The 23,591-nt window shown below is 41.4% G+C and overlaps 1 protein-coding gene across 1 annotated transcript in view; it reads left to right on the forward strand.

Annotated features, from left to right (window-relative positions):
* Nucleotides 1-9,641, forward strand: part of SHQ1 (SHQ1, H/ACA ribonucleoprotein assembly factor) — a 129,515-nt gene extending 119,874 nt beyond the window's left edge. Inside the window, exon 11 of the mRNA XM_043975142.1 lies at nt 8,808-9,641. Within this exon, the coding sequence (XP_043831077.1) occupies nt 8,808-9,315 (508 nt within the window). The 3' untranslated portion in view covers nt 9,316-9,641. The remainder of the gene's footprint in view (nt 1-8,807) is intronic.
* Nucleotides 9,642-23,591: the final 13,950 nt, after the last annotated feature.

Raw genomic sequence — 23,591 nt, forward strand, 5'->3', positions numbered from 1 at the left:
TGGGACTTGAAGCTGGGATAACTTGAGTTCAAATCCTGCCTTCAACACCTACTAGCTGTGCATGGCCCTGGATAGTCATATCAACTTTTTTTTTTTTTTTTTTTTGGTTGGGGCAATGAGGGTTAAGTGACTTGCCCAGGGTCACTCAGCTAGTAAGTGTCAAGTGTCTGAGGCCAGATTTGAACTCAGGTCTTCCTGGATCCAGGACTGGTGCTTTATCCACTGTGCCACCTAGCTGCCCCTGTCATATCAATTCTCTGTTTCTTCAGGACCCTCTGGCATCTTAGGACAGAGTTCTAGGGACATCAAAGCCCTTGGGACAGGGATATGTCCCAGTCTGAAGGCTGACACTCCTACAGGTCTTCAATGCTCCTTATTCAGGAGTTTTCTCAGGAGAGTCCTGCTGTCACTCTGCACAATGTTCTTCTGGTTCTGCTCACTTCACTATACATCAGTTCATACAAGACTTTCCAGGCCCTTCTGAAATCATCCTGCTTGTCATTTCTTATAGCACAATAATATTCCATCACCATCATATACCATACCTTGTTTAGCCATTCCCCATTGATGGGCATTCCTTTGATTTCCAATTGTTGGTCACCACATAAAGAGCTGCTATAAATATTTTTATACAAATAGGTCTTTTTCTCTTTTGGAGGATATCATTGAAATATAAACCTAGCAGTGATATTGCTGGATCAAAGGATATGCATAGTTCTATAGCCCTTTGGGTATAGTTCCAGATTGCCCTTCAGAATGGTTGGATCTGTTCACAACTCTACCAGCAGTGGCTTAGCAACCCAGTTTTCCCACATCCCCTCCACCATCCAGTATTTTCCCTTTTTATTATGTTTGCCACTCTGATAGGTGTGAGGTGATACCTCAGAGTTGTTTTAATTTGTATTTCTTTGATCAGTAGTGATCTAGAACATTTTTTGATATGATTATAGATAGCTTTGATTTCTTTGTCTGGAAACTGCCTGTTCATATTCTTTGACATTTCTCTATTGGGGAATGACTTGTACTTTTATCAACTTGACTCAGTTCTCTATATATTTGAGAAATGAGGCTTTTATCAGAGATAACTTTACCAGTTTTCTGCTTCCCTTATAATCTTGGTTACATTAGTTTTGTTTGTATAAGAACTTTTTAATGTTATATAATCAAAATTATCTATTTTACATTTTGTACTGCTCTCTATATTTTCTTTGGTCCTAAATACTTCCTCTGTCTGTAAATCTGACAGATAAACTATTGCATCCTCTCTTAATTTGCCACTATCACCCTTTATGTGTAAATTCATGTAGCCATCTTGACTGGAAGTCAACACCTTTAAATCCAGTGGCCTTTTCTCAGTCCTTACCCTTCTTCTCCTTCTCCTTCTCCTTCTCCTTCTCCTTCTCCTTCTCCTTCTCCTTCTCCTTCTCCTTCTCCTTCTCCTTCTCCTTCTCCTTCTCCTTCTCCTTCTCCTTCTCCTTCTCCTTCTCCTTCTCCTTCTCCTTCTCCTTCTCCTCCTCCTCTTCCTCCTCCTCTTCTTCTTCCTCCTCCTCCTCCTCTTCTTCTTCCTCCTCCTCCTCTTCTTCTTCCTCCTCCTCCTCCTCCTCCTTCTCCTCCTTCGGGTTAAGTGACTTGCCCAAGGTCACACAGTTAGTAAGTGTCAAGTTTCTGAGGCTGCATTTGAACTCAGGTCCTCTTGAATCCAGGGCTGGTGCTTTATCCACTGTACCACCTAGCTGCCCCAGTCTTTATCCTTCTTGATCTTGGGACTTCTTGACCTGCTTTGACACTATTGACTTCCCCCTTCTCCTGGACAGTCTTCCCATGGCTTCCATGACATTGTCTTCTTTTGTTCTACCTGCCTGTCCTCTCCTTGGTCTCCTTCGATGGATTATCATCTTTCTCCTGCCCACTAGCTGTGATTCCCTCTCTCCCCACCCCCACCCCCCACAGTAATGCTCTATCTAGCCTGAGCATTTTCTACACTTCCTTAGTGATCTCATCAGTTCCCATTGGTTCAGTCTCATTGCTATGCAGAAGACTCCCACAGCTCCATCTCCAGTTCTCATCTCTTTCCTGAGCATTACCAACACTCAAGTGGCCCATGTGCATTTCAAAAAGAACTCATTTCATTTTCTCCTAAAACTATCCTGCATCAGAATGTTTCCATTCCTATGGCAGACACCACCATCTTTCCAGGTAGCCAGGTTTACAGTTTGTCATTCTCAGTTCTCTTTCTCTCTATCCCCATATCCAGTAAGTTGCTAACACCTTAAATCTTGACTATTAATTATAGCTAACATTAATTGTCCTGTCATGTCATTCATCAATGAACTCAGTGTCACTAGACAAGTGCCCTTATATTCCTAATGTCAAGAGAAGGATTTAGGATAACTGGGAGGTGTACACACACACACACACACACACACACACACCCCTTTAAAACTAACAGAGTTTTATCAGTGACTGAGAAGATAAAACATTCTTCATGATGTTGCTTTTTGGGGAGGTAATGACTTCCTGTTCTTCAGATGATCATTGCCAAGTGATCTGTCTAGGGATATGGCATCCAAATGAACCCCACTTTTTCTCCTTAGGCATTCTGTAATGGTGATTTATAAAGCACCTTTTTCGAAGCACCATTTTGAAGGAGTTTGGAATATATCCTGTGTCTGTGTCTAGCTGCAATCAAAACATCTGACTGGCTGAATTAGGTTAGGATGTTGCTGCTGTCATTTTTACAAACGTGGGATAATGAGGCAGAAAAGTGAGTTGATTTGCCTCATGGCTCATGAGCAGCAGAAATAGAAATAGAAACCAGGTTCCTGATTCAAAGCCTGCTGCTTTTATCACTACGTAACATAGTATCTTCTGCCCATACTGTTATTATATTGTGGGGTGGCCTCTTTAAAGTGTAATGATAATATTTAGAAACCAACTTTTTCTTAAGGTGGATAGAGGTTCCATCAGCCGCCACTTCAGGAGGACGTCAGGGAGCCATAGCCTGGTCTGGAAGTTTGGGCTGATGTCATGTTTGCAGTCCTCACTTCTCTAGTTCATCTGCTAGGGCAATACAGGGTCAGGGAACCAAGATCAGAAGTGAATGACAAAAGGAAATCAGAGTAAAGAGTATTTGAAAGTAGGAAGTAACTAAGATAAGTAATTTGCCAAAACTTGGGACACTTAACTAAAAGGGCAAGGGTCTGTATCTTTTTTGTCTGGGATATGGAATAACTGAATTTTCTTTTTCTTTCTTTTTTTTTTTTTTTTGCATGGCAATGAGGGTTAAGTGACTTGCCCAGGGTCACACAGCTAATACGTGTCAAGTGTCCGAGGTCAGATTGAAACTCAGGTCCTCCTGAATCCAGGACCTGTGCTTTATCCAGTACGCCACCTAGCTGCCCCCTGAATTTTCAATAAATTAGCTGTGATTTTTTTTTTTTTTTTTTTTTTTTTTGGTGAGACAATTGGGGTTAAGTGACTTGCCTGGGGTCACACAGCTAGTAAGTGTTAAGTGTCTGAGGCCAGATTTGAACTCAGGTCCTCTTGACTCCAGGACCGGTGCTCTATCCACCGTGCCGCCTAGCTGCCCCAAATTAGCTGTAATTTTAAAAACTCATCTGGTTTTGTAGTATGCTTGGTTCAACTGCTCCAGTGAAGTTCTTCTGCTAGGGATGACAATGGGGAGTAAATCTTAGCCAATAAAATTCAAACAAGCTAGCTGATAAAGTGAGTTATGGTGAGGATGTAGCATGGTGTTATGGAAAGATTTCTGGATCCGGATTCAGGAGAAAGCTGGGTTTAAATCTGTGAACATGGGCATGCCAAATTTTTTTTTTTTTTTAGTGAGGCAATTGGGGTTAAGTGACTTGCCCAGGGTCACAGAGCTAGTAAGTGTCAAGTGTCTGAGGCCGGATTTGAACTCAGGTCCTCCTGACTCCAGGGCCGGTGCTCTATCCACTGCGCCATCTAGTTGCCCCGGCAGGCCAAATTTTTAGCCTCTATCTCCTCATCTCTAAGAGATCTCAAAAGATTGATGCAAGGAACAGATGAAGTAATGTATAGAAAGCATTATGGAAACTTGAAAGCACTCCACAAATGTGTCTGCTCATTGCTGCTGACTCCATACTGGTACAGGTTGTGCAGTAGTGTCAGTAGCAGTATAAGGAATGGCTTTGGCTAGCTGGACATCTGTGTATGTCCTGTTAAACCCCAAAATCATGACACAAGGGAAAGAGATCCTGGATCAGCACTGAAGCTGCTCCTGCCCTCTGCTCCCTGACCAGTTGGCCACTACCCAGGAAGTGGTTTTCCTCAAATGATCTCTTCACACTGAGTAACACATGCTTGGCTCTCTCATTCTATATCAGAGGTTCTTAACCTGAAGATCATGAACTTGTTTTTGTTTTTAAATATTTTGATAACTGTATTTCAATATAATTGGTTTCCTCTGTAATCATAATCTATTTTATTTTATGCATTTATAAATGGTTATTCCAGGAGGAGATCTGTAGGCTTCATCAAAGGGTTGGTGGAGTAGGGTGGTTTATGACACACAAGTTAAGAATCCTTAGTCTGTATCATCAGATAATGCCTGGTCTGTGCATTCAGAAAATCCTGCTGCCCAGCAGCCACCCTACTTCCTGATACCCCTTAATCTCCTTGGAGACATGCCATTTTGATAAGCAATTCCCACGTTTAGCTGAGAGAGATGCAGGGGGACCTTGACTTCTGGGCTACAGGTAACAGCACTTGTCCATCTCTCAGCCTCCTTTCATGTGCAGTTAGGGATTTCATTTTTGATAATGATTGAAGCCCATGTTGTGAGAGGAATGCAAATACACTTAAACGGTTTTTAATAGGAATGAAAGATGGTGTATGTCTTCATTTAAGGCAAAACTGCACTTCAGTCCTCCTTACTAATATTACAATGCTCATTTTAAACATTTACACTGACTTCTTTCTAAAGGTTTTCATTTCCCACTTCTTTTGGTGGTTTGTGGTCTCCTCTACCTTTCAGTGAAAACTCTTACCACTGATGGGATTGAAGCTGGACCCTGAGGTCTTGTAAAATGAGTACATCTATAATCTAGACTGCCACTGATCTTTTCTGTCATGGTTTGAAATGTCATTCTGGTGCCATATACAACTCAGGATGTGTGAATATAAATCATGTTAAATAAACCAAGTTCGTTCTATAACTGCACTTTTTAAAAATGCTTCACATGCTTATGAATTGTTGGGCAAAAGGGATTTGATAGCCTTTTGAGAAATCAGTAATTCATTCCTGCTGATTTCACAATTTTCTTCCTCTTGTTTCCAAGGTTCTGAAAATTCTTGCACTCAAACACAGGGTTAACTTGGCCCATGAGAATATTAGTCCCGCTATTGAGAGCCTAACTGTGGTTGGTTCACACCATTATAAATTTGACCAACCTTCTGACCTGCACGGCATTGCATTGTACCAAACAACTGAAGCTTGCTATGGAAATATTAATACCTGACTGTGTCTGCATTTTTACAAATGAAGATTAACCCCCTAGCTAACTGACCCAGTTTGCCTTTCAGCCGTAGATGTTTGTATATCTCTCCCCATCTCCCAGCTATGGAGCATCTATTTGCTGAGGCCACTGCCTGAAGTTTTTCTCTGAAAGATGGTGATGAGATTTTTGTTAGGGGTGGAGAGGATGCTGAATGACAATGTATTTTCTGTTGACATTTTGCATTTTTTTTTTCAGCAACAAACATTTATTTTATTTCCCAGTTACATGTAAGGGTAATTTTCAACATTCATTTTCATAAGATTTAGAGTTCCACATTTTCCTCCCTCCCTTTCCTCCCCGATCCATAAGATCGCAATCAGGTTATATAAGTACAACCCACAAGTGTTCTTTTTATCAGTTCTTTCTACGGGGGTGCATAGTAAGCTTCCTCATTAGCTCCTTGGGATTGTCCTGGATCGTTGCACTGCTGAGGGTAGTTAAGTCATTCACAATTGTTGAGCAAGGATTCTTAACCTGTGTTGCTATATTTTTTGTATAATTTTTCTCCCTTTTCTCTTTTTCATGATTACTATTGTAATGATTGGAATGACGCCACCTGCTGGAGACTTACTGTAGAAAAGCTCCACCATGAAGGAAGGTCTTTGAGGGCAGGGCCATGGGTCTTTTCTTTTGTGTCAGGAAGTGACGGTTGCTGGTGGGAGGAGGAAGGGGGAGTCGGGCGCTCTGCCTCTCTCTCTTTTCCTGGGGATGCTGGTGGAGAGCGGAGCTAGAAATGTGCTCTCCCTTTAATAGATAGGAATCTAGGCCTTTTCTTCTCTCTTTACCAAATTCTTATTCTCCTTAATAAATGCTTAAAAGTCTTACTCTTGCTAAAGCTTATAATTTATTGGTGACCACTCATTAGATATTTTAGACAGTTTAGCTAGAATTTTAGCCCTTAACACTATTGTTAACTGTTTCCCTTCCATCCTATTCCCTTCCCCATGATATTTATTTTATTATCCATCTTCTTTCATCCTATCCCTCTTCAAAAAGGATTTGCATCTGTCTGTCCCCTCCCCCACTCTGCCCTTCCTTCTTTAGCGCCTCACTCTTTATCCCCTTCCCCTCCTATTTTTCTGCAGGGTTAGAGAGATTACTCCACCCAATTGAGTGTGTCCATTATTCCCTCCTTGAGCCAATTCTAATGAGATTGAGGTCTTTGAGCCAATTCTGATGAGTATTAGGCTCATTTACTGCCCAGATTAAACAGATTACTACACCCAGTTGGGTCTGTCTATTAGTCCCTCCTTGAGGCAGCTCTGATGAGTTTAAGGTCCTTGGGCCTTTTCTGATGAGTGTAAATTCATTTACTGCCCTGCTCCTCTCCCATCTCTTCTCCAACTCCATAAACCTTTTCCTGTTACTTTCATGTAGGATTTCACTTCTGCCCTCCCCCCTCCCCCAGTGAATTCCTTTCACCCCTCAATTTAACCCTAAAGATGTCATCATCTAGCTAAGTGACACAGTGGACAAATCATCACCCCTGGACACAGGGGTATCCCAGCCAAAACCCGGCCTCAGACACAAGGCAGTCGCCCACTGTACAACCCCAGGTATGTCCCACAGCTCCAGTTTTTTATGGTTCTCTAGGGTCTTGTATTTGAAAGTCAAATTTGCCATTCAGTTCAGGTCTTTTCATCACAAATACCTCTTTTTCATTGAAGTCCCAATTTTTTCTCTGAAAGATAATGCTGAGTTTTGCTGGGTAGGTGATTCTTGGTTGTAATCCCAATTCCTTTGCCCTTTGGAATATCATATTCCATGCCCTCTGGTTCTTTAATGTAGAGGCTGCTAGATCTTGTGCTATCCTGACTGTGGCTCCATAGTACTTGAATTCTTTCTTTTTGGCAGCTTGCAATATTTTATTCTTGACCTGAGAACTCTGGAATTTGGCTATAATATTCCTAGGAGTTTTCCTTTTGGGATCTCTTTCTGGAGGTGACCAGTGGATTCTTTCAATTTCTATTTTAGCTTCTTCTCCTAGAATTTCAGGGCAATTTTCCCTGAGAATATCTTGGAAGATGGTGCCTAAGCTCTTTTTTTGATCATGGTTTTCAGGTAGACCAATAATTTTCAAATTATCTCTCCTGGACCTATTTTCCAGGTCAGCAGTTTTTCCCAGAAGATATTTCACATTGCCCTCTATTTTTTTATTCATTTGGATTTGCTTTATTGTGTCTTGGTTTCTCATAAAATCACTGGCTTCCATTTGTTCAATCCTAATTCTTAGGCAATTATTTTCATCAGAGAGCTTTTGTACCTCCTTTTCCATTTGGCCAATTTGACTTTTCAAGCTGTTGACTTTTTTCTCATGTCTTTCCTGCATCACCCTCATTTGTCTTTCCATTTTTTCCTCTACCTCTAACTTTATCTTCAAAGTCCTTTTTGAGCATCTCTATGGCCTGAGACCAATTCGTATTTTTCTTGGAAGCGTTAGATAAAGGGGCCCTGATGTTGACATCTTCCTCTGAGGGTGCCCCTTGGTCTTCCTTGTTACTGAAGAAACTTTCTATGATCCTCACCTTTCTCTGTAGGCTCATCTTGCCTTTCTTTTACTAGACTTTTACCTCCTTAAAGTGGGGCACTGTTTCCAGGCTGCAGTATCCCGAGCTTAAGAAGTCCCAGGTGGTATGATTTAAGGAGAATCAGGTTCTTTACTCTCCTGGCCTGTTCCCTGGTCCTTAGATGACCCCAGACCAACTTGCCAATCAACCAGCTTTGTGTGTTGTGGTTGTTAGCTCCGATGAGCCTGTGTCCCTCCCCAACCTGGGCCACTGCTATTTGAGCCTACCTCCTGGTTTTCAGTAGGGGTGTAAAATCCAAGTTCTGCCACCAGCATAGACCCCTGTAGTCTCCCTGCTGCCCAGGGCTCAGCCCACTCACCAGACTGTGAGCTTAGTTCCAGATGACACTGGTTCTTCAGCTGATTCAGAGGCTCTGGGGGTCTGCTTTTCTAGTGAGGCCTTCCTGGGACTGGGTCTGTGTCAGGGTGACTGTGGGGTTGGGCTCGACTCCTGTATCAGCACAGCAGCTCCCTCCTTCTGACCTTCCAAGCTGTTCTTGGTTAGAAGATGATTTCAGCACATTCTTCTGTCAACATTTTGCATTTTTTAAAAGTTCCACCTTAATAATGAATTTATTCAGTGTTTATGACTGAAGTAATTCAAGAGAGGAACCACATCGGAATATGTAAGTCTGGTTCTCTCCCAAGAAAAGCACTTTTGTGGGGTTGTCTAATGTATCTTTTAATTTTGTTTATTTAAGGTCCAGAAAGTTGGCAAGTCTTGGTGAAACTCTACAGAGAACCTACCTTACGAAGGGTCAGCTGGGATTGGAAATAGAAGAACTTGAATCAGCTGCACTTCTTGTGCAGGGGGAAGAAACTGAGTCACAAGTTCCCTGCTCCATTTCTAGTCAACAACTTTCTGGCTTTGATTCACTCACAAAGGATTCTGCAAAACCAGACGCGATTTCATCATCATCTAAGACAGAAGACTTGAGTGTAGACAGAGCTAAGCCTGCAGATCACGAGGGTGGGAAAGTAAATTATTTGGAAGAAAACGCTACCTCGATTACTGATTCTCTTGAATTTTGTTTGAAACCTGACATTCGGACATATGATGTTGGTCAAGAAAAGCCAGTCACTTCTTCACAGTCTCCCAGGGTTTCTGCTCCACTTATAATAGAATTGGAAGAAAAAATGGAAACTGAATCTCAGCCTTCTCAACAGTGTGGAACTTCTGCAGTAGATGAAGGCAAACAGCCCACCTAAACTCATAAACACTGTTGTATTGCTCAAGATTTTATTGCTGAGTGTAGCCTCAGAGTTCTCATTCTCCATTAGGAGTCTGTCATAACAGTGCATTTTCTCATTCTGTATTTGTAGCATTGTTTTGGCAGAATCAGTGTTCAGTGTCCCTATTTCAAGTTTAAAGATAAAATTTTCATGTTGAACTTTTCAAAATGAAAATGACTGCTCTAGCAGATTGTAAGCTCCTTGAGGGTAGAGACAGTTTGGTTTTTGTCTCTGTAGCCTCAGCACATGATTCAAGTGCCTGGCACAAAGTAAACCTTTAATAAATGTTTGTTGAAATTGAACATAAGATGTGAATATTTCAAGCACACATTCAATAATAAAACATTGCTTTTGATGAAATGGAGTAATTATTGGTTTCTTTTCAGGAAGACTTTTACTTCAAAAAATGAGAAAAAGTACCTGTCCTTTATTTTGCAAAATGTTTGCATGAATTGTAACTTTTTGTTTGCCGATCCCATAGGCCACATAAAGTTGTGGTATCTTGATAAAAATAGTTGTTTTACAAGTAGTTGACCCAAGTTTATATTTTAACCATTGCATGGAGGTTGGTCAAGGGTAGGATGGGGTGTCAGGAAGTTGGGGGCATCATTGGGAACTTCTAAAGAGAATGGAAGGCAAGATGAGCAAAATCCAGCAACATCACAGGATGAGAAGAACTAAGTCGGTTTTCAAGGCTGGAAAGATAGGAAAATGTAAAGAAAAAAATGGGAATCATTGGTTTCACACATGGATTATGAAGAAAGGTCACAGGACTCTAGTCATCACTGGCAAAACAGTTATTTGCAGAATTTGTCTGTCATGTATGCCTGGAATGAAATAAGCAATCATAGGGATTCCTATCAACAATGCCTTGATTCACTTATTCTTTCTAACCTCTTGTTAATTATGGAGCCAAATCCTGTTATGAGAAAGTTATATCCCTGTGCTTAAATGTCTTCTAATGAGACTCCTTCAGCATGTGTGTGTTCTGGACAACCAGTTTTCCTTTTTTCATTCAGAATAATGTAGAGTGATAGCATGGTGATGATGCCAATTTATATATCTATGGATCTTCTGAATAAGTTGGTAGCAGATTAATTGAAATATGTTGCTATGGAATACATTATGGGCAGCTAAGTGCCCTAGTGCAAAGCTTCTTAAACTGGGGATCAAGAAAATTTTGGCAGTACATGTTTGATTTATATACCTGTGTGAGGGCTGAAATTTAATATATGGAGCGTTAATTGGGTGACTCGCTGAAATATTGGGGTCCCGGAAATAATGAGGGACCTTAAGGTTCAAAGCTCCCTCCCCTCTAAACTGCCCCTTTAGATATTTCTCCCAGGCCAATAAGAAAGGAGTCTTACAGCTTCTTTTCCACAAAAGGATCAGATTTTATTACTTGGGAATTAATTAAACAACAAAGGTGAAATTAATAGAAATCAAAGATAAGGAAATAGGAAAAAGAAATACAGATAAATTCTCTTAACTCATCACACCTGGAAAGTCTGCTAGCTTTCTCACATCACTGAGAAGACCAAGGAGCCAGCAGGTGAGCGCGAGAACCTTCTGGAAGAGGCTCTCCCCTCAGTGTTCAATCTCCCTCCCCAAAAAAGGGGAGGTCCTTCAAAACTGCCTATGGAGAGTTCTCCTTCTGACCTCAGTAGCATGTGTAACTTAAGGGTGGGCCAGGTGTGGCCCCTCCCAAATGAGTCAGCTAAAACTCCAATAATTTTTAACCACAAATAATTTTTACCACACCTGTTTTATATACCTATAAACCCCAGGGTGGTATAAAAATTTCTTGGGCAAAAAGGGGCCATGAGTGGAAAAAGTTTAAGAAGCCCTGCCCTAGTGGATAGAGAACTGCACTGGAAGTCAGGTAGAACAGGATTTGAATCCTGCCCTAGATACTTGCTAGCAGTGAGACCTCAGATAAGTCATTTAACATCTCTCAGACTTAGTTTCCTCATCTGTAAAATAGTGATGATAACAGCAACCTTTTGCACATGGTTTCTGTGAAGATCAAATAAGATAATTTAGGTAAAGCTCTTTGCAGGCTTTTTTGTTTTGTTTTGTTTTTGCGGGGCAAGGGGGGTAAAGTGACTTGCCCAGGGTCACACAGCTAGTAAGTGTCAAGTATCTGAGACCGGATTTGAACTCAGGTACTCCTGAATTCAGGGCCGGTGCTTTATCCACTGCACCACCTAGCCGCCCCCTCTTTGCAGACTTTTAAAGCGACATACAAATAAATAATTGGCTATAGTAGGATTAAAAGATGTTAAACTATCCTAATACTTCCCAGAAATCTTTAAATCGTAAACTTTTTCCTTCTTGAAAACTTGTGCTTCTAAATAAATGAGCACTGAGGCATATTGATTAGGAACCAAAAGCATTAAAACATTGTAGATTTATGCCAAATCACAGTGTAGTCCGTGGCTGTAAAGAACAGGATAGTAAAATTGTTAAGACCTTGGCAGGGAAGTGGGAAATAAACTCTCCTGCCTACTACGTGATGGAAATGTAACACCAATTTCAATAGCGTATCCCATGGAACTGGGATACTGTTACTGTATCTTTAAGAGGAAATGAAATCTTGAGGCACAGCAGTTTTACTCATTCTGGATAATGTTAAACTTTGATAGTTAGAGAGAAACTAAGTGACTAAAGCACAGTGAGAACCAGGACAACTTTCTTGAGAACTGTTGTAACTCTTAAAAAGAATATCTGCAAAGAGAATTCTAATTTTAATTTTAATTGGTATTCTGAGACAGCAAAAGTGTCACACTGTATCTCCAGAACTGAGGAAGTAAATGGTAGTAGTGATATTTGGAGGTGACTCAGGCTGTCTGAGTTCCATATCTGGGCACTGAATCACTGTACACTGAGGTTTCAGACATTCCTTTTACTAAAAAATGTATTCCCATGTCCTCATGTGAAAGCAGGAAGATAAAAAACACTATCGGGGAGGTTAAAAGCAGATGGTAAGAACTAATCTGGGGTCTCAGGAGTCCCTTGCCAAAGTCCAAAGAACTCTCCTTGCTTAAAATGCATCATAGATGGATCCCTTATGGGAGTGAAGTTAACCCAAAGTCCCAGGTTTGTTCCCACAACTTTTTTGCTTGAAGTAGTCCTAGTTGGTAATGTGGGAATGTTGGGAGTTACCTTAATGCCCCTTCAATTTGACTAAGGTTAACCCACAACATTTTAATCTTTTTCATATCTAATATATTATAAATAATTACTTGTATTTTTTTGTTTGCTACACTGTAAATAAAATTTATAGCACTAACCTTGATATTTTTTAGACTTAGGATATTAGGCTATTTATTTAGACTTAGGATATTAGGATACTTTGATTAGAGAGATGAACAAAAAGTTAGGAGAAAAGATGTTTCTCCAGTTTAATAATGCTTAATAGTATGGGGGCTCAGAGCTAATTGATTGATGAAATTTTAAAATTTATGTCATTTATGAAGAAGTATAATAATACTCCTTGGTTACCTTAGAATCCAGGATGAGGATGAAGTGGAGTATGAGCTATTAGAAGTGAGGGTGATAACCCCATATAGGTTACACATGAGCGATGTCAACCCTAAAACCCTGTTACATATGGGGGCTTATACAGGATATTCCTATGTGGCATTAAACAATAGTAGTATGGCATGTTTCTATCAGCCCCAGCAAATGGAGAAAAGCTACTTGATTTACAGAGAAGTGTCCCCTTCCTCCACCACCACCATGGTTCTCCTGAAGAACTTCATTTCCATAGGAGGTTGATGTGATCATTGTTACAGGATACACCAGGTATGGAGCTTAATCCTGGAAGAAAACTGTACCCATTAGAAGTTGGGCTTCCAGAAAAACATCCTGTAGAAGGAAAGAGCCTTAGATTTAGACTCAGAGGATCTACCTTTACTCCTAACTCTGCCACTTATTAGCTGTGTGATTTTTGCCAGGTCCCGTCCTCTCTGAGCCTGTTTCCTCATCTTTAAAATGAGTTGGGAGGGGGGGCAGTTAGGTGGTGCAGTGGATAGAGCACCAGCCCTGGAGTCAGTAGGACCTGAATTCAAATTCAGCCTCAGACACTTGACACTGGCTGTGTGACCCTGGGCAAGTCACTTAACCTCAATTGCCTCACACCCCCCCCCCAATGAGTTGGACCATATCATGAGCTATTGAAAACTGTTTTGACTAGTACAGTTCCAACCCCCGGGGGTGTATGTATATGAAATCTCAGCTGACCCAAAGACTAAGCATTTCTGCATTTCCTAGACGCTTGTTGGATGTGGCACAGAGTGAAATTTCCCCGGTCCCTGCCCCTTATTCCTAATTCCTTATTAGGCAATTTAGATAAAACTGATCTCTTGATCACACCCTTGCCTTATCCTACAGGTGATGGGCCATCAAATTTAAGCCCTAAGTGGCTGGGGGATCAGAGTGAGCATCTTTTTGTGTGTCAGAGCCATTAGCCTGTCCATGGAGCTGGGGACAGTGAGAGGAGCACCCCATGCCGTTGGCATCTGCCCAATGTGCCAGTATTACTCATTGGAGTTCCCTCCCCTTCTTCCCCCAAATAAGAAGTCTCTAATGGTCCTTCTACCTCTAAATCCACGATTATGGTGATCTCCTAAACTCACTGTAGGAGGAGTAGTCAAGACCCCTTGAATTTCCAATCGCTCAACTGTTTGTATCCCAGAAGTGATCAGCTAGTTGAAGGAGTTGACCTGAAGAATATTTCCACTTGCAAACAATCTTGAAGATTTTTTGGGGGGCCCTGGAATGTTACAAAATTCCAGTGGCCATTTATTTCAAATTCATTTCTTCCCAGGAACATAATAGCGACAGCCACTTTCTGGTGAATCATTATTTACTTCATTTATTTTTTCAGACTTGCCCACTTGCCTAATGGCTTCTTTCCTTCCAAAAGCTTATGTCCTTTCTTATTTAGCTGGTGGCTTGGCTGCCAATTTTGGTATGGTTTAGTTCCAGGACTTGAAGCTGTCTTTGATTAAAAAACAAAAAACCCAAAAAAAACCCTGTTATTTTTTTCATACAAAAAATAAGTTAATAACTCAATCCTTCCTTGACATCTGTAAGGCAAAGAAACTGACAAAACAACTCTGAGAGGTATAAGAAGTCACAGTGAGCTTTTGAAATTTGGCCTTAAGCACCCACAATGTTTCCCTTGCCCTCTCTTAGTTCAGAATAAGCTTAAAGCATTATATTTAACCCTGACTTTATTTACATTGGGATAAAAATATAATATGCCCGTGATCTAAAACATCTAAAGAAAGATCCTATATTCTTTGCATGTGGATAACTGGTGAGGCTGCTTCTGGGGTATCTAGTAACCTTGTCAATCACTTGAGACAATTGACAGAAGAGAAATAAAATGCATGTGTATCTGGATTCATTAGCAGCAAGTAAGAATTACTTTACAGCTCCAGGCAGGGTTTACTCTAACCTATTTGGCCCTGTTCTCTGGGAGAGTCAATCTTAGAAATACCTTTTTCCTTTTTAGCCCTTCTAGAGAAAGGGTTAGAAATATAGTATGGCAGATAGAGCAGTTGTTCAGTAGTCCAAGGACCTGAATTCAGATTTTTCCTCTGATGTTTACTCTGTAATGACCTTGGGAAAATAATTTGTCCTCCATGGGCCTTATTTTCTTCACCTATAAAGTGAGAGGGTTGAGTTAAATAGTAGCTAGGTGGTGTAGTGGATAAAGCACTGGCCCTGGATTCAGGAGGCTCTGAGTTCAAATTTGACCTCAGACACTTGACACCTAATAGCTGTGTGACCCTGGGCAAGTCACTTAACCCTCATTGCCCCACAAAAAAAAAATAGCATCTGAGGTCCCTTCCAGCTCTAGATAAATAACATCTGTATAGTTTTCATAGTTTTAATGGAAATAGAAGCTTTGGCTTCCCACTTTGCATATTCTATTGCCTTTTTTAAAAAATAGGATCCAAGTTTGTCTGCTAGACCATGACTCTGGTGTCTGGATCTGTGAATTTAGGTGTCTGTTACTATGGTGAAGTCGTCTTTCATTGGCATAAAATTGAGCATTTGCAAGATTAGAGCTGGAAAGGAGCTAAAAAAAGAAAATCACCTATACTGACCCCTTCCTCTCCTCCCCCCTTTTATGTTAGAGTTGAAGCAAAAGAGGTTGAGCAATTTGCTGAAATGCCAGAGCCAGGGTTCCCATTAAGTCCTCTGACTTCAAATCTGTCACTCTTTCCACTGCTTCATATGGCCCCTTGTTCCCAAATTGAGCCAAAGCCTACATTTACAGCACTTAGAATTTATTAAGCAAGAGGAACTGAGGCAAACAGGGTTCAGTGACTTGCCCAGGGTCACACAGCTAGTAAGTGTCTGAGGCCAGATTTGAACTCAGGAAGATGTCTTCCTGACTCCAGGCCCAGTGCTCTGGGCACTATGGCGCCACCTAGCTGCCCCTAAAATACAGTAGAACATAGATAAGGTTAATATCCTGCAGGGGTCCTTATTTTCAGTTTAGTGGCCTTAGTTCTATTTGAGTTTGATACCACTGGGCTAGGACACCAAGAACTCTAATGAGGTAAAACCCCAATGAATTAATAGCAGAGAACGTTAATTCCCAACCCTTATTTCACTCCCTTAGCACCCCCTCCCCCACAACTACAATCTGACAGGATAAGAGGAAGCATGAGCTTGCAATAGAATGCAACCCTACCTACCCCCCTCCCATGCTTTCAAAAATCAAAAGTTCTTGGGCTGGAGCTGCACTGTGGCAGATCTCTGTACTGCCAATGTCCTTGGATAGAAAATGGAGGATCAGAGGGAACTGGGGCAAGACACATGTGGCACTCCACAGAACCTGAGGGAAAGGGCCCCCATATCCAGCTGGAGCCAATTCTGTTCACCCAGTAGTCACTTGGCCAGGAAACTGAGGCTGGCGAAATGTGAATTGCTAAATGTGGAAGGACACTTCAACTGTTTTGAGGTCCAGCCCTCAGGAAGGGTGCAATCAGAGGAGAAGGAGTCAGAAAAGTGAAATAGGGGAAAATAGGAAAAAAAGACAGAAATTACCAAAGATCTTAGGAGGAAGAAAATTCAATTAAAGACCTTGAGTATAAGCAGATAAATTAACAAGGAAGATATTAATAACAGAAGGGAATATGGCTTCCAGGTGAGTTGAACAAGTTCAGATATCTGTTAATAGATATTGTAAGACAAAGGAAAAATGAAGCAATACCTGATGATGCAAAAGTCCCTATGGATTTCTCAGCGCAAAGAAATGCAGCAGGATATTCCTGAATAGTTTAAAAGAGAAATCAAAATTATGAAAGCAGAATTTATGGCCCGCTCAGCAGAAAAAAATCAACGTAAGAGAAAAACTTGAATCTACAGTGGCAAGACTTACCAGAAAAGCAAGAGAGAGAGAATTACTCATGGGGAATGCAGATAAACAGGAGCGAAGGACAGTCTGGAAGAAGAGATGCAAAAGGCAATAACCTTAGAAGACAACATGATCTCCATACGAGCAAAACATTAGTCATGAAGACAGGACATATCTTAGAGACAACTTTAGGATGTTCGGTTTCTTGGGACACATCAAAAAACCTGAACACTATGACACAAAAAATAAAGTAACTGTCCAGAACTTTTGGACACAGGAAACAAAGTGCCAATGAAAAGAATCCGCAGCTTTCTTCCAGGAAAAAAACAAAACCAAAACCAACCAAACAAACAAACAAAAACCTATGCTAGGGGCGGCTAGGTGGCGCAGTGGATAAAGCACCGGCCCTGGATTCAGGAGGACCTGAGTTCAAATCCGGCCTCAGACACTTAACACTTACTGGCTGTGTGACCCTGGGCAAGTCACTTAACCCCAATTGCCTCACTTAAAAAAAAAAAAAACAAAAAACCTATGCTACAAGCTCCAGGACACAGAATGGTTATATCAAACAATTCCAATGACAAACAAGACGTTTCTTGCTTCCTCCCATTTATTAGTACTCTCTCCTTCTGGAAATTGCTTTGTATATACACACTTTCCAGTATACATAGTGGTAGGCAGTGTGTGTAATGGAGCAGATCAATTTCTGGACTTAGAAATTTGAAGACCTGAGTTTGATTCCAACTTCTGTCACTGACTTATATGAGTGGCGAATCACAACTGTACTGTGCCTCCTCCAGCCCTCTCAGACTAGAGGGTATGTGAGTTTTGGGGGAATGGCAGGGAATCACATTCTGCCGTGATGAGAGTTCCTTCACTGAGAATTCCCTATTCTGTTCAGGTGGTAAATCTGTTGTAAGTACATGCATATGTTAGGGTTCTGCCCTGGTACCATTTCTTATGCAAAGTCTTTCCTGATTCTCCCAGTTGTTGGAGTGCTCTCTCTTCTGAAATTGCCTTGAATTTACCTATGTGTGTGCAGATTATATCTCACAGGCCTATTTAAGATCCTTCAAAGCAGGACCCATTTCTTTTTTTCTTTTTGTCTTTTTTTACCCAACATTTAGTATGGTGCCTTGCACAAAATAGGAGTGTAGTAAATATTTATAGATTTAACTATATCAGTCTAAAGCTTTTAAAAATATATGCAACAAACAAAAATGCCCCCTAAATACCCCAGACATGCAAAAATCCCTTAATGATAACTGATATTACAGAAGATGGGGCAGCTAAGTGGCACAGTAGATAAAGTGCTGGGCCTGGAATCAGGAAGGTACATCTTTGTGAGCTCAAATCTGTCCTTAGACACTTACAAGTTGTGTGACCCTGGGAAGGTCACTTAGCCCTGTTTGCCTCAGTTTCCTCATCTGTAAAGTGAGATAGAGTAGGAAATGAAAAACCACTCCAATATCTCTGCAAAGAAGCCCCCAAACAATGTCACGAAGAGTCAAACGTGACTGAAATAACTGAACAATAACTTAGGATAATGGCCACTCCATCAACTTATTTTTTTTTCCTTTTTTCAGGGCAATGAGGATTAAGTGACTTGCCCAGGGTCACACAGCTAGTAAATGTCAAGTGTCTGAGGCTGGATTTGAACTCAGGTCCTCCTGAATCCAGGACTGGTACTTTATCCACTGGGCCACCTAGCTGCCCCTCACTCTATCAACTTCTACCCAAACTCTTTTCCATGATTTGGCTTGTTAGTTGCCTCCATTTCTAAAACCAAAGTTGTTAATTAACCAAATATTTTCTTGAGACTTCCATTTACTCAAACTAAATGTTAAGATCATCCTCTTCTCCCTTGCACCCATAAAAAACATCCTTTACATATAGGTTTCAATCAGTATCAAGCAGGGGAAGTCTTGATTAGACTAGATTTAAGGCAGCAAGTGATAAATGTGGCTGAGAAATTGATTCATGCCTCTGGAGGGACGAGAGGCAAAGTCGTCCAGAGCTGACACTGCTAGTGTCTCAAGGCTGGAGAAAACAAACAGGGAAACACGTGTCAAACAGATAAATTACTTTGCTGTTCAGAGCTCTCCATAGAGGCCACTTGTTTCCTTGATAAGGAAGGCTGCTCTCCAAAGTTGTGAAAAGATAAGCTGGGAGAGAAAGATGAATGTGGAATTCTTAGGTTATTCAGCTACCTAAGCTCTTGAAAATGGGGACTTAGCCCCAGAAAGGATCTTGCAACATATATCTGCAGTTGTTTTTCTTAAAAATGTGCCATGATCTGTGAGTTTCCTGTTCAGGTTCTGTGCCTTATGGGTTGTTGGTTTTTTTAAAATTTCATTTAGTTTTTCTTGATGCTTTTTGCTTTTAGATCCAATTCATGTCTGGGTGTAATTCTCCCCTTCTTCTGCCCAGTAAGTCATTGATTTAAAAAGAAAGAAGAAAAAAATGTTCAGCAAAAGTAAACCAAGCTTGACAATATATGTAGCATTCTACATCCGTAGTCTCCCTTCTCTGCAATGAAGGGACAGAGGCTGTGTTTTATAGCTTATATTAGTGTTTTGCTTCCTTCAAAGCAATCCCTTTTGTTAATGGAGTGTGGTAGTTGGATCCATGGGATAAGACGATTTATTGATTTCTAATAGAATCTACTCATCTGAGTTGGCCCGAGAGGGGAAGGAAAAACAAGCAAAGTTCTCAAAAACAGGTCAGAAGATGAAATCTGCCCCCTAAACTCGAGTTAATGAGAAAAGTGAGAGATGCCCTACTGTTACACAGCCAAACCACTAACTGGTTCATTTATGAAAGCACATATAGAGGGGTCTTTCTCAGATTCTTTCCACCGTGGCTCCAATTACTGCTGGCTTGGAAAGAATCCTGACTAATTTATGGAGGAAGAGTTTTAAAGAGTACAGAGAATTTCTGAGTTGGATGGGAGTTCAGAGGCCATGGTCGTCAAGCCCTACCCTGAATAAGGAAACCCTCCTGATTGCCTTCCAATCTAATGCTTTCATTTTACAGATAAGGAAACTGAGGCTCAGAGAGGTGATGCTTTGCCAAAGATCATACACCTAGTTGGCCTTTGAGGCAAAGTTGGAACCTAGGTCTCCAAGGTGAGTATTCTATTCATGCCAGCTTATGAATGGCCCTTCTAAAATGTGGTACCCAGCACCAAACTTGGTACTCGCGATGTGGTCTGACCAGGTTTGATAGGCCTCTCTCCAACTTGTAGCTCTCTCTTACAATTGGCTATCTCAGCTTCTGTTGGTCTTTTCTGGAAAGTTCCAGATACCATATCTGTGTGGCCAGGCAATTGCCCAACGTCTCCCAACCTCTGTTATCAGAGATGGGAAATCAACCAGATGCTTCTGAATGGAAATACTGTCATTCCCCACTTTTCTCCCCCAAATAAAACCTACATGCCATCACCTTTGTCCCTGAGCAACCCTATTTGAAGCTCCCCCGGGTGTGCCCTTGGCTTGTTTCCTCTCCTCTTTTGTCCCTGTCCCTGACGATCTCATTTCAAACCTTAAAGCCTACCCATGTGTGAGTTAAATCATGCTTTAATATAAGACCCCTTGCTTTAAGCATATACCTACTGACCCATTTGATTCTTATATGAAACCTCCATTAAGTACCAAAAGGATTGGCCTGGGACCCTAGAGAAAAGATAGGGAGTGATCATCCCCTCCCTAATCCTGGGTTAAATCTCTTGTAATAAACCCTGGTGTCCCATTAGCTTTTTTTTTTTGGCTGCCAAGTTGAATTGATGACATTTTGAGCTTGTAGTGTACAAGAATGTTTTTGGATAAATTGCCACGTAGTCATATGTTGTACTTGTGAAATTGTGGTTTGGGGTTGTTGGGTTTTTGTGAAGAATTATTTTAGACTGTGAACTTGTTGAGAGCAGGGATTATCTTTTCCCTTTCTTTGTATGCACAGCATCTGGATGCAGTAAGGGCTTAATAAATGTTTTTTGTTGTTGTTGTTTGTTGGTTTTGGTTTTGGAGGGGCAATGAGTGTTAAGTGACTTGCCCAGGGTCACACAGCTAGTAACTGTCAAGTGTCTGAGGCTGGATTTGAACTCAGGTCCTCCTGACTCCTAGCTGCGCTAGGTGGCACAGTGGATAAAGCACTGGCCCTGGAGTCAGGAGGACCTGAGTTCAAATCTGGCCTCAGACACTTGACAGTTACTAGCTGTGTGACCCTGGGCAAGTCACTTAACCCCATTTGCCTTAGTTTCCTTATCTGTCAAATAAATTGGAGAAGGAAATGGCAAACCACTCCAATATCTTTGCCAAGAAAACCCCAAAAGAGGTCATAGAGAGTTGGACATAACTGAAAAAAAAAAAAGACAATTCTCAGTATCTAACACAGTACCTGACTCATAGTAGGTCGATTGTTTCTGTATTTAGCCAATGTATTATTGAAAGCACCAGCAATGTCATATGCTTAAATCCAAAGAGATAAAGTAAGAATTAATGATCAGAACTCAGCAATGTGGGTGGAAGAGGAGCAAAGGTGGGAAACAGGACCATCAAACCCAACATAGGTAGACTGAGGATGGAGAGGGTGGGGCGACAATAGTAACCGTAGCCTTACTTTCCAAAGGGTCCTTATTTCAATGGTCCACAAGAATAAGAGACATTTAGGAATCACCATGTTCCTGGGATTCTGTTGAGACAAAGATGAAGGTTTTTACTTATCAATCAATCAGCAAATGTTTGTTAAACACTTGCTATATGCAATGTACTGTGCTAAGCACTGAGGATTCAGAAAGAGGCCAAGGACAGTCCCTGCCCTCAAAAAGCTGGCAATCTAATGTGGGAGACAACATGCCAACAAATATATGCAAAGTAAGCTATGTACACAAGATAAAGAGGAAATCATTAACAGGGAAGGCACTGGAATTAAGAGGGATTGGGGAAAGCTTTCTGTTGAAGGTGGGATTTTAGTTGGGACTTAAAAGGAAGCCAGGGAGGTCAGTAGTCCGAGCAGACACAAGAAGAGTACCTAGATTTAACTCAAATGCCTTCAGAGGACTTTGAAGTGGTGTACAGGTCGTTCCAGATCAAACATATCAGGGACTTATTTGCAGTGCCCTGAGGTTTTCTCTTTAACAGAGGGCCAATGAACTCCAGCCATGAGACAATTGATTTGATTATATGGGGAAGAGCTTGTTCATACATGGTTGTTTACATGTTGTCTTCCCCATTAGCCTGCAAATTCCTTCAAGTCAGGGGTTATTTTTCACCTTTCTTTTCACTCCCAGTACTTAACACATAGTTGCAGCAAGCACTTAATTAATTGACCTGGTGCTGTTGTCAAACTCAGATATCAATAGCGGTCACTAAATGTATATAAAGATCTCTGCAGACTGCACATTGACTAAGAGAACCACATACTAACATTGTCTGTGTTCTATTGTACTTTTATTAATTTTATTAAATATTTCCCCATTTCATTTTAATCTGGTTCAGTTACGCTCTGGGGTTGCCAGGGGCAGGTTTGACAACCTTAGTCTAAAGAATCAGAACTAACCTCTGGATTTGATTTATGGGGTATAATAAAAAGCAAGGGTAAAAATAACATACCAACAACCACCATAACCCAGCAACCTGAGCTGGGTAGTTGAACTGAATGGAGTCTTAGACTGTGGACTCCCTGCCAATATCAGCTGCATTGTCCCAAATCAATTTGTGGAATTCAATCAACAAGCATTTATTTAAATACCTACTATGTTCCAGGCACTGTACTAGGCTTAGAAGGTACAAAGACAAGAGGGAAACTGTCCCTACCCACTAGGAGCTTACATTATATGAGGGTGAAGGGGATCCCACTTGTCCCCTGTTCTTTTTTTTAGTTTTTTTTAGTGAGGCAATTGGGGTTAAGTGACTTGCCCAAGGTCACACAGCTAGTAAGTGTTAAGTGTCTGAGGCTGGATTTGAACTCAGGTCCTCCTGACTCCAGGGCCAGCGCTCTATCCACTGCGCCACACATCTAGGTATTGACTGAAAAAAGGTAACCTTGTAGTTAAGGCTCCCGACATTGAGGGCACCATCTCATGCAGAATGTAATTCTTGAACTGAGTGTTGAAGAAAGCCCAAGATTTCAAGAGGGGAAGATGAGGAGGGAGGCACGGGGGACAGTCCTGGAATGGGGGGCAGCCAGCATAAAGGCAAGGAAATGAGGGATGAAGTGTTTGGACCATATGTGGAGGAGTAATATGCAATAAAATTGGAAAGATTGGATAGCACCAGGTCATACAGAGCTTCAGAAACAACCTCATGAGATGACATAGATTCTTTTTTTGTCTTTTGGTGAGGCAGTTGGGGTTAAGTGACTTGCCCAGGGTCACACAGCTAGTAGGTGCCAAGTGTCTGAGGCTGGATTTGAACTCAGGTCCTCCTGACTCCAGGGCTGGTACTCTATCCACTGCACCACCTAGCTGCCCCAATGACAGAGATTCTTACTAGCTGCATCATCCTGGACAAGTTACTTTCAGTTTTCCATTGATACTTTCCCAGTATCTCTGGCATGTGTCCCCTTCCCTCCACTCTCACAACCACCAGCCCTAGTTCAGGCTCTCATCACGTCTGACCTGGGCCCTTGCAATCGCCTCTGAGGTGGTCTCCCAGCATCCAATCTCATCCCTGTCCTTCACACAGCTGCATGGACCCTATCCTCTCCTGTTCAGGAAGCTTTCCTCACTCTCTGCTGTCTCTAGCACCAAATACAATCTCCTCTGTTGGCATTGAAAGCCCATTACAGAGCACAGGCCCTGGAGTCAAGAAGGCCTGAGTTCAAATCCAGCCTCAGACACTTCCTAGCTGTGTGACTCTGGACAAGTCATTCA

The sequence above is a fragment of the Dromiciops gliroides genome, chromosome 1, assembly GCF_019393635.1.
Source record: "Dromiciops gliroides isolate mDroGli1 chromosome 1, mDroGli1.pri, whole genome shotgun sequence".
NCBI lineage: Eukaryota > Metazoa > Chordata > Mammalia > Microbiotheria > Microbiotheriidae > Dromiciops > Dromiciops gliroides.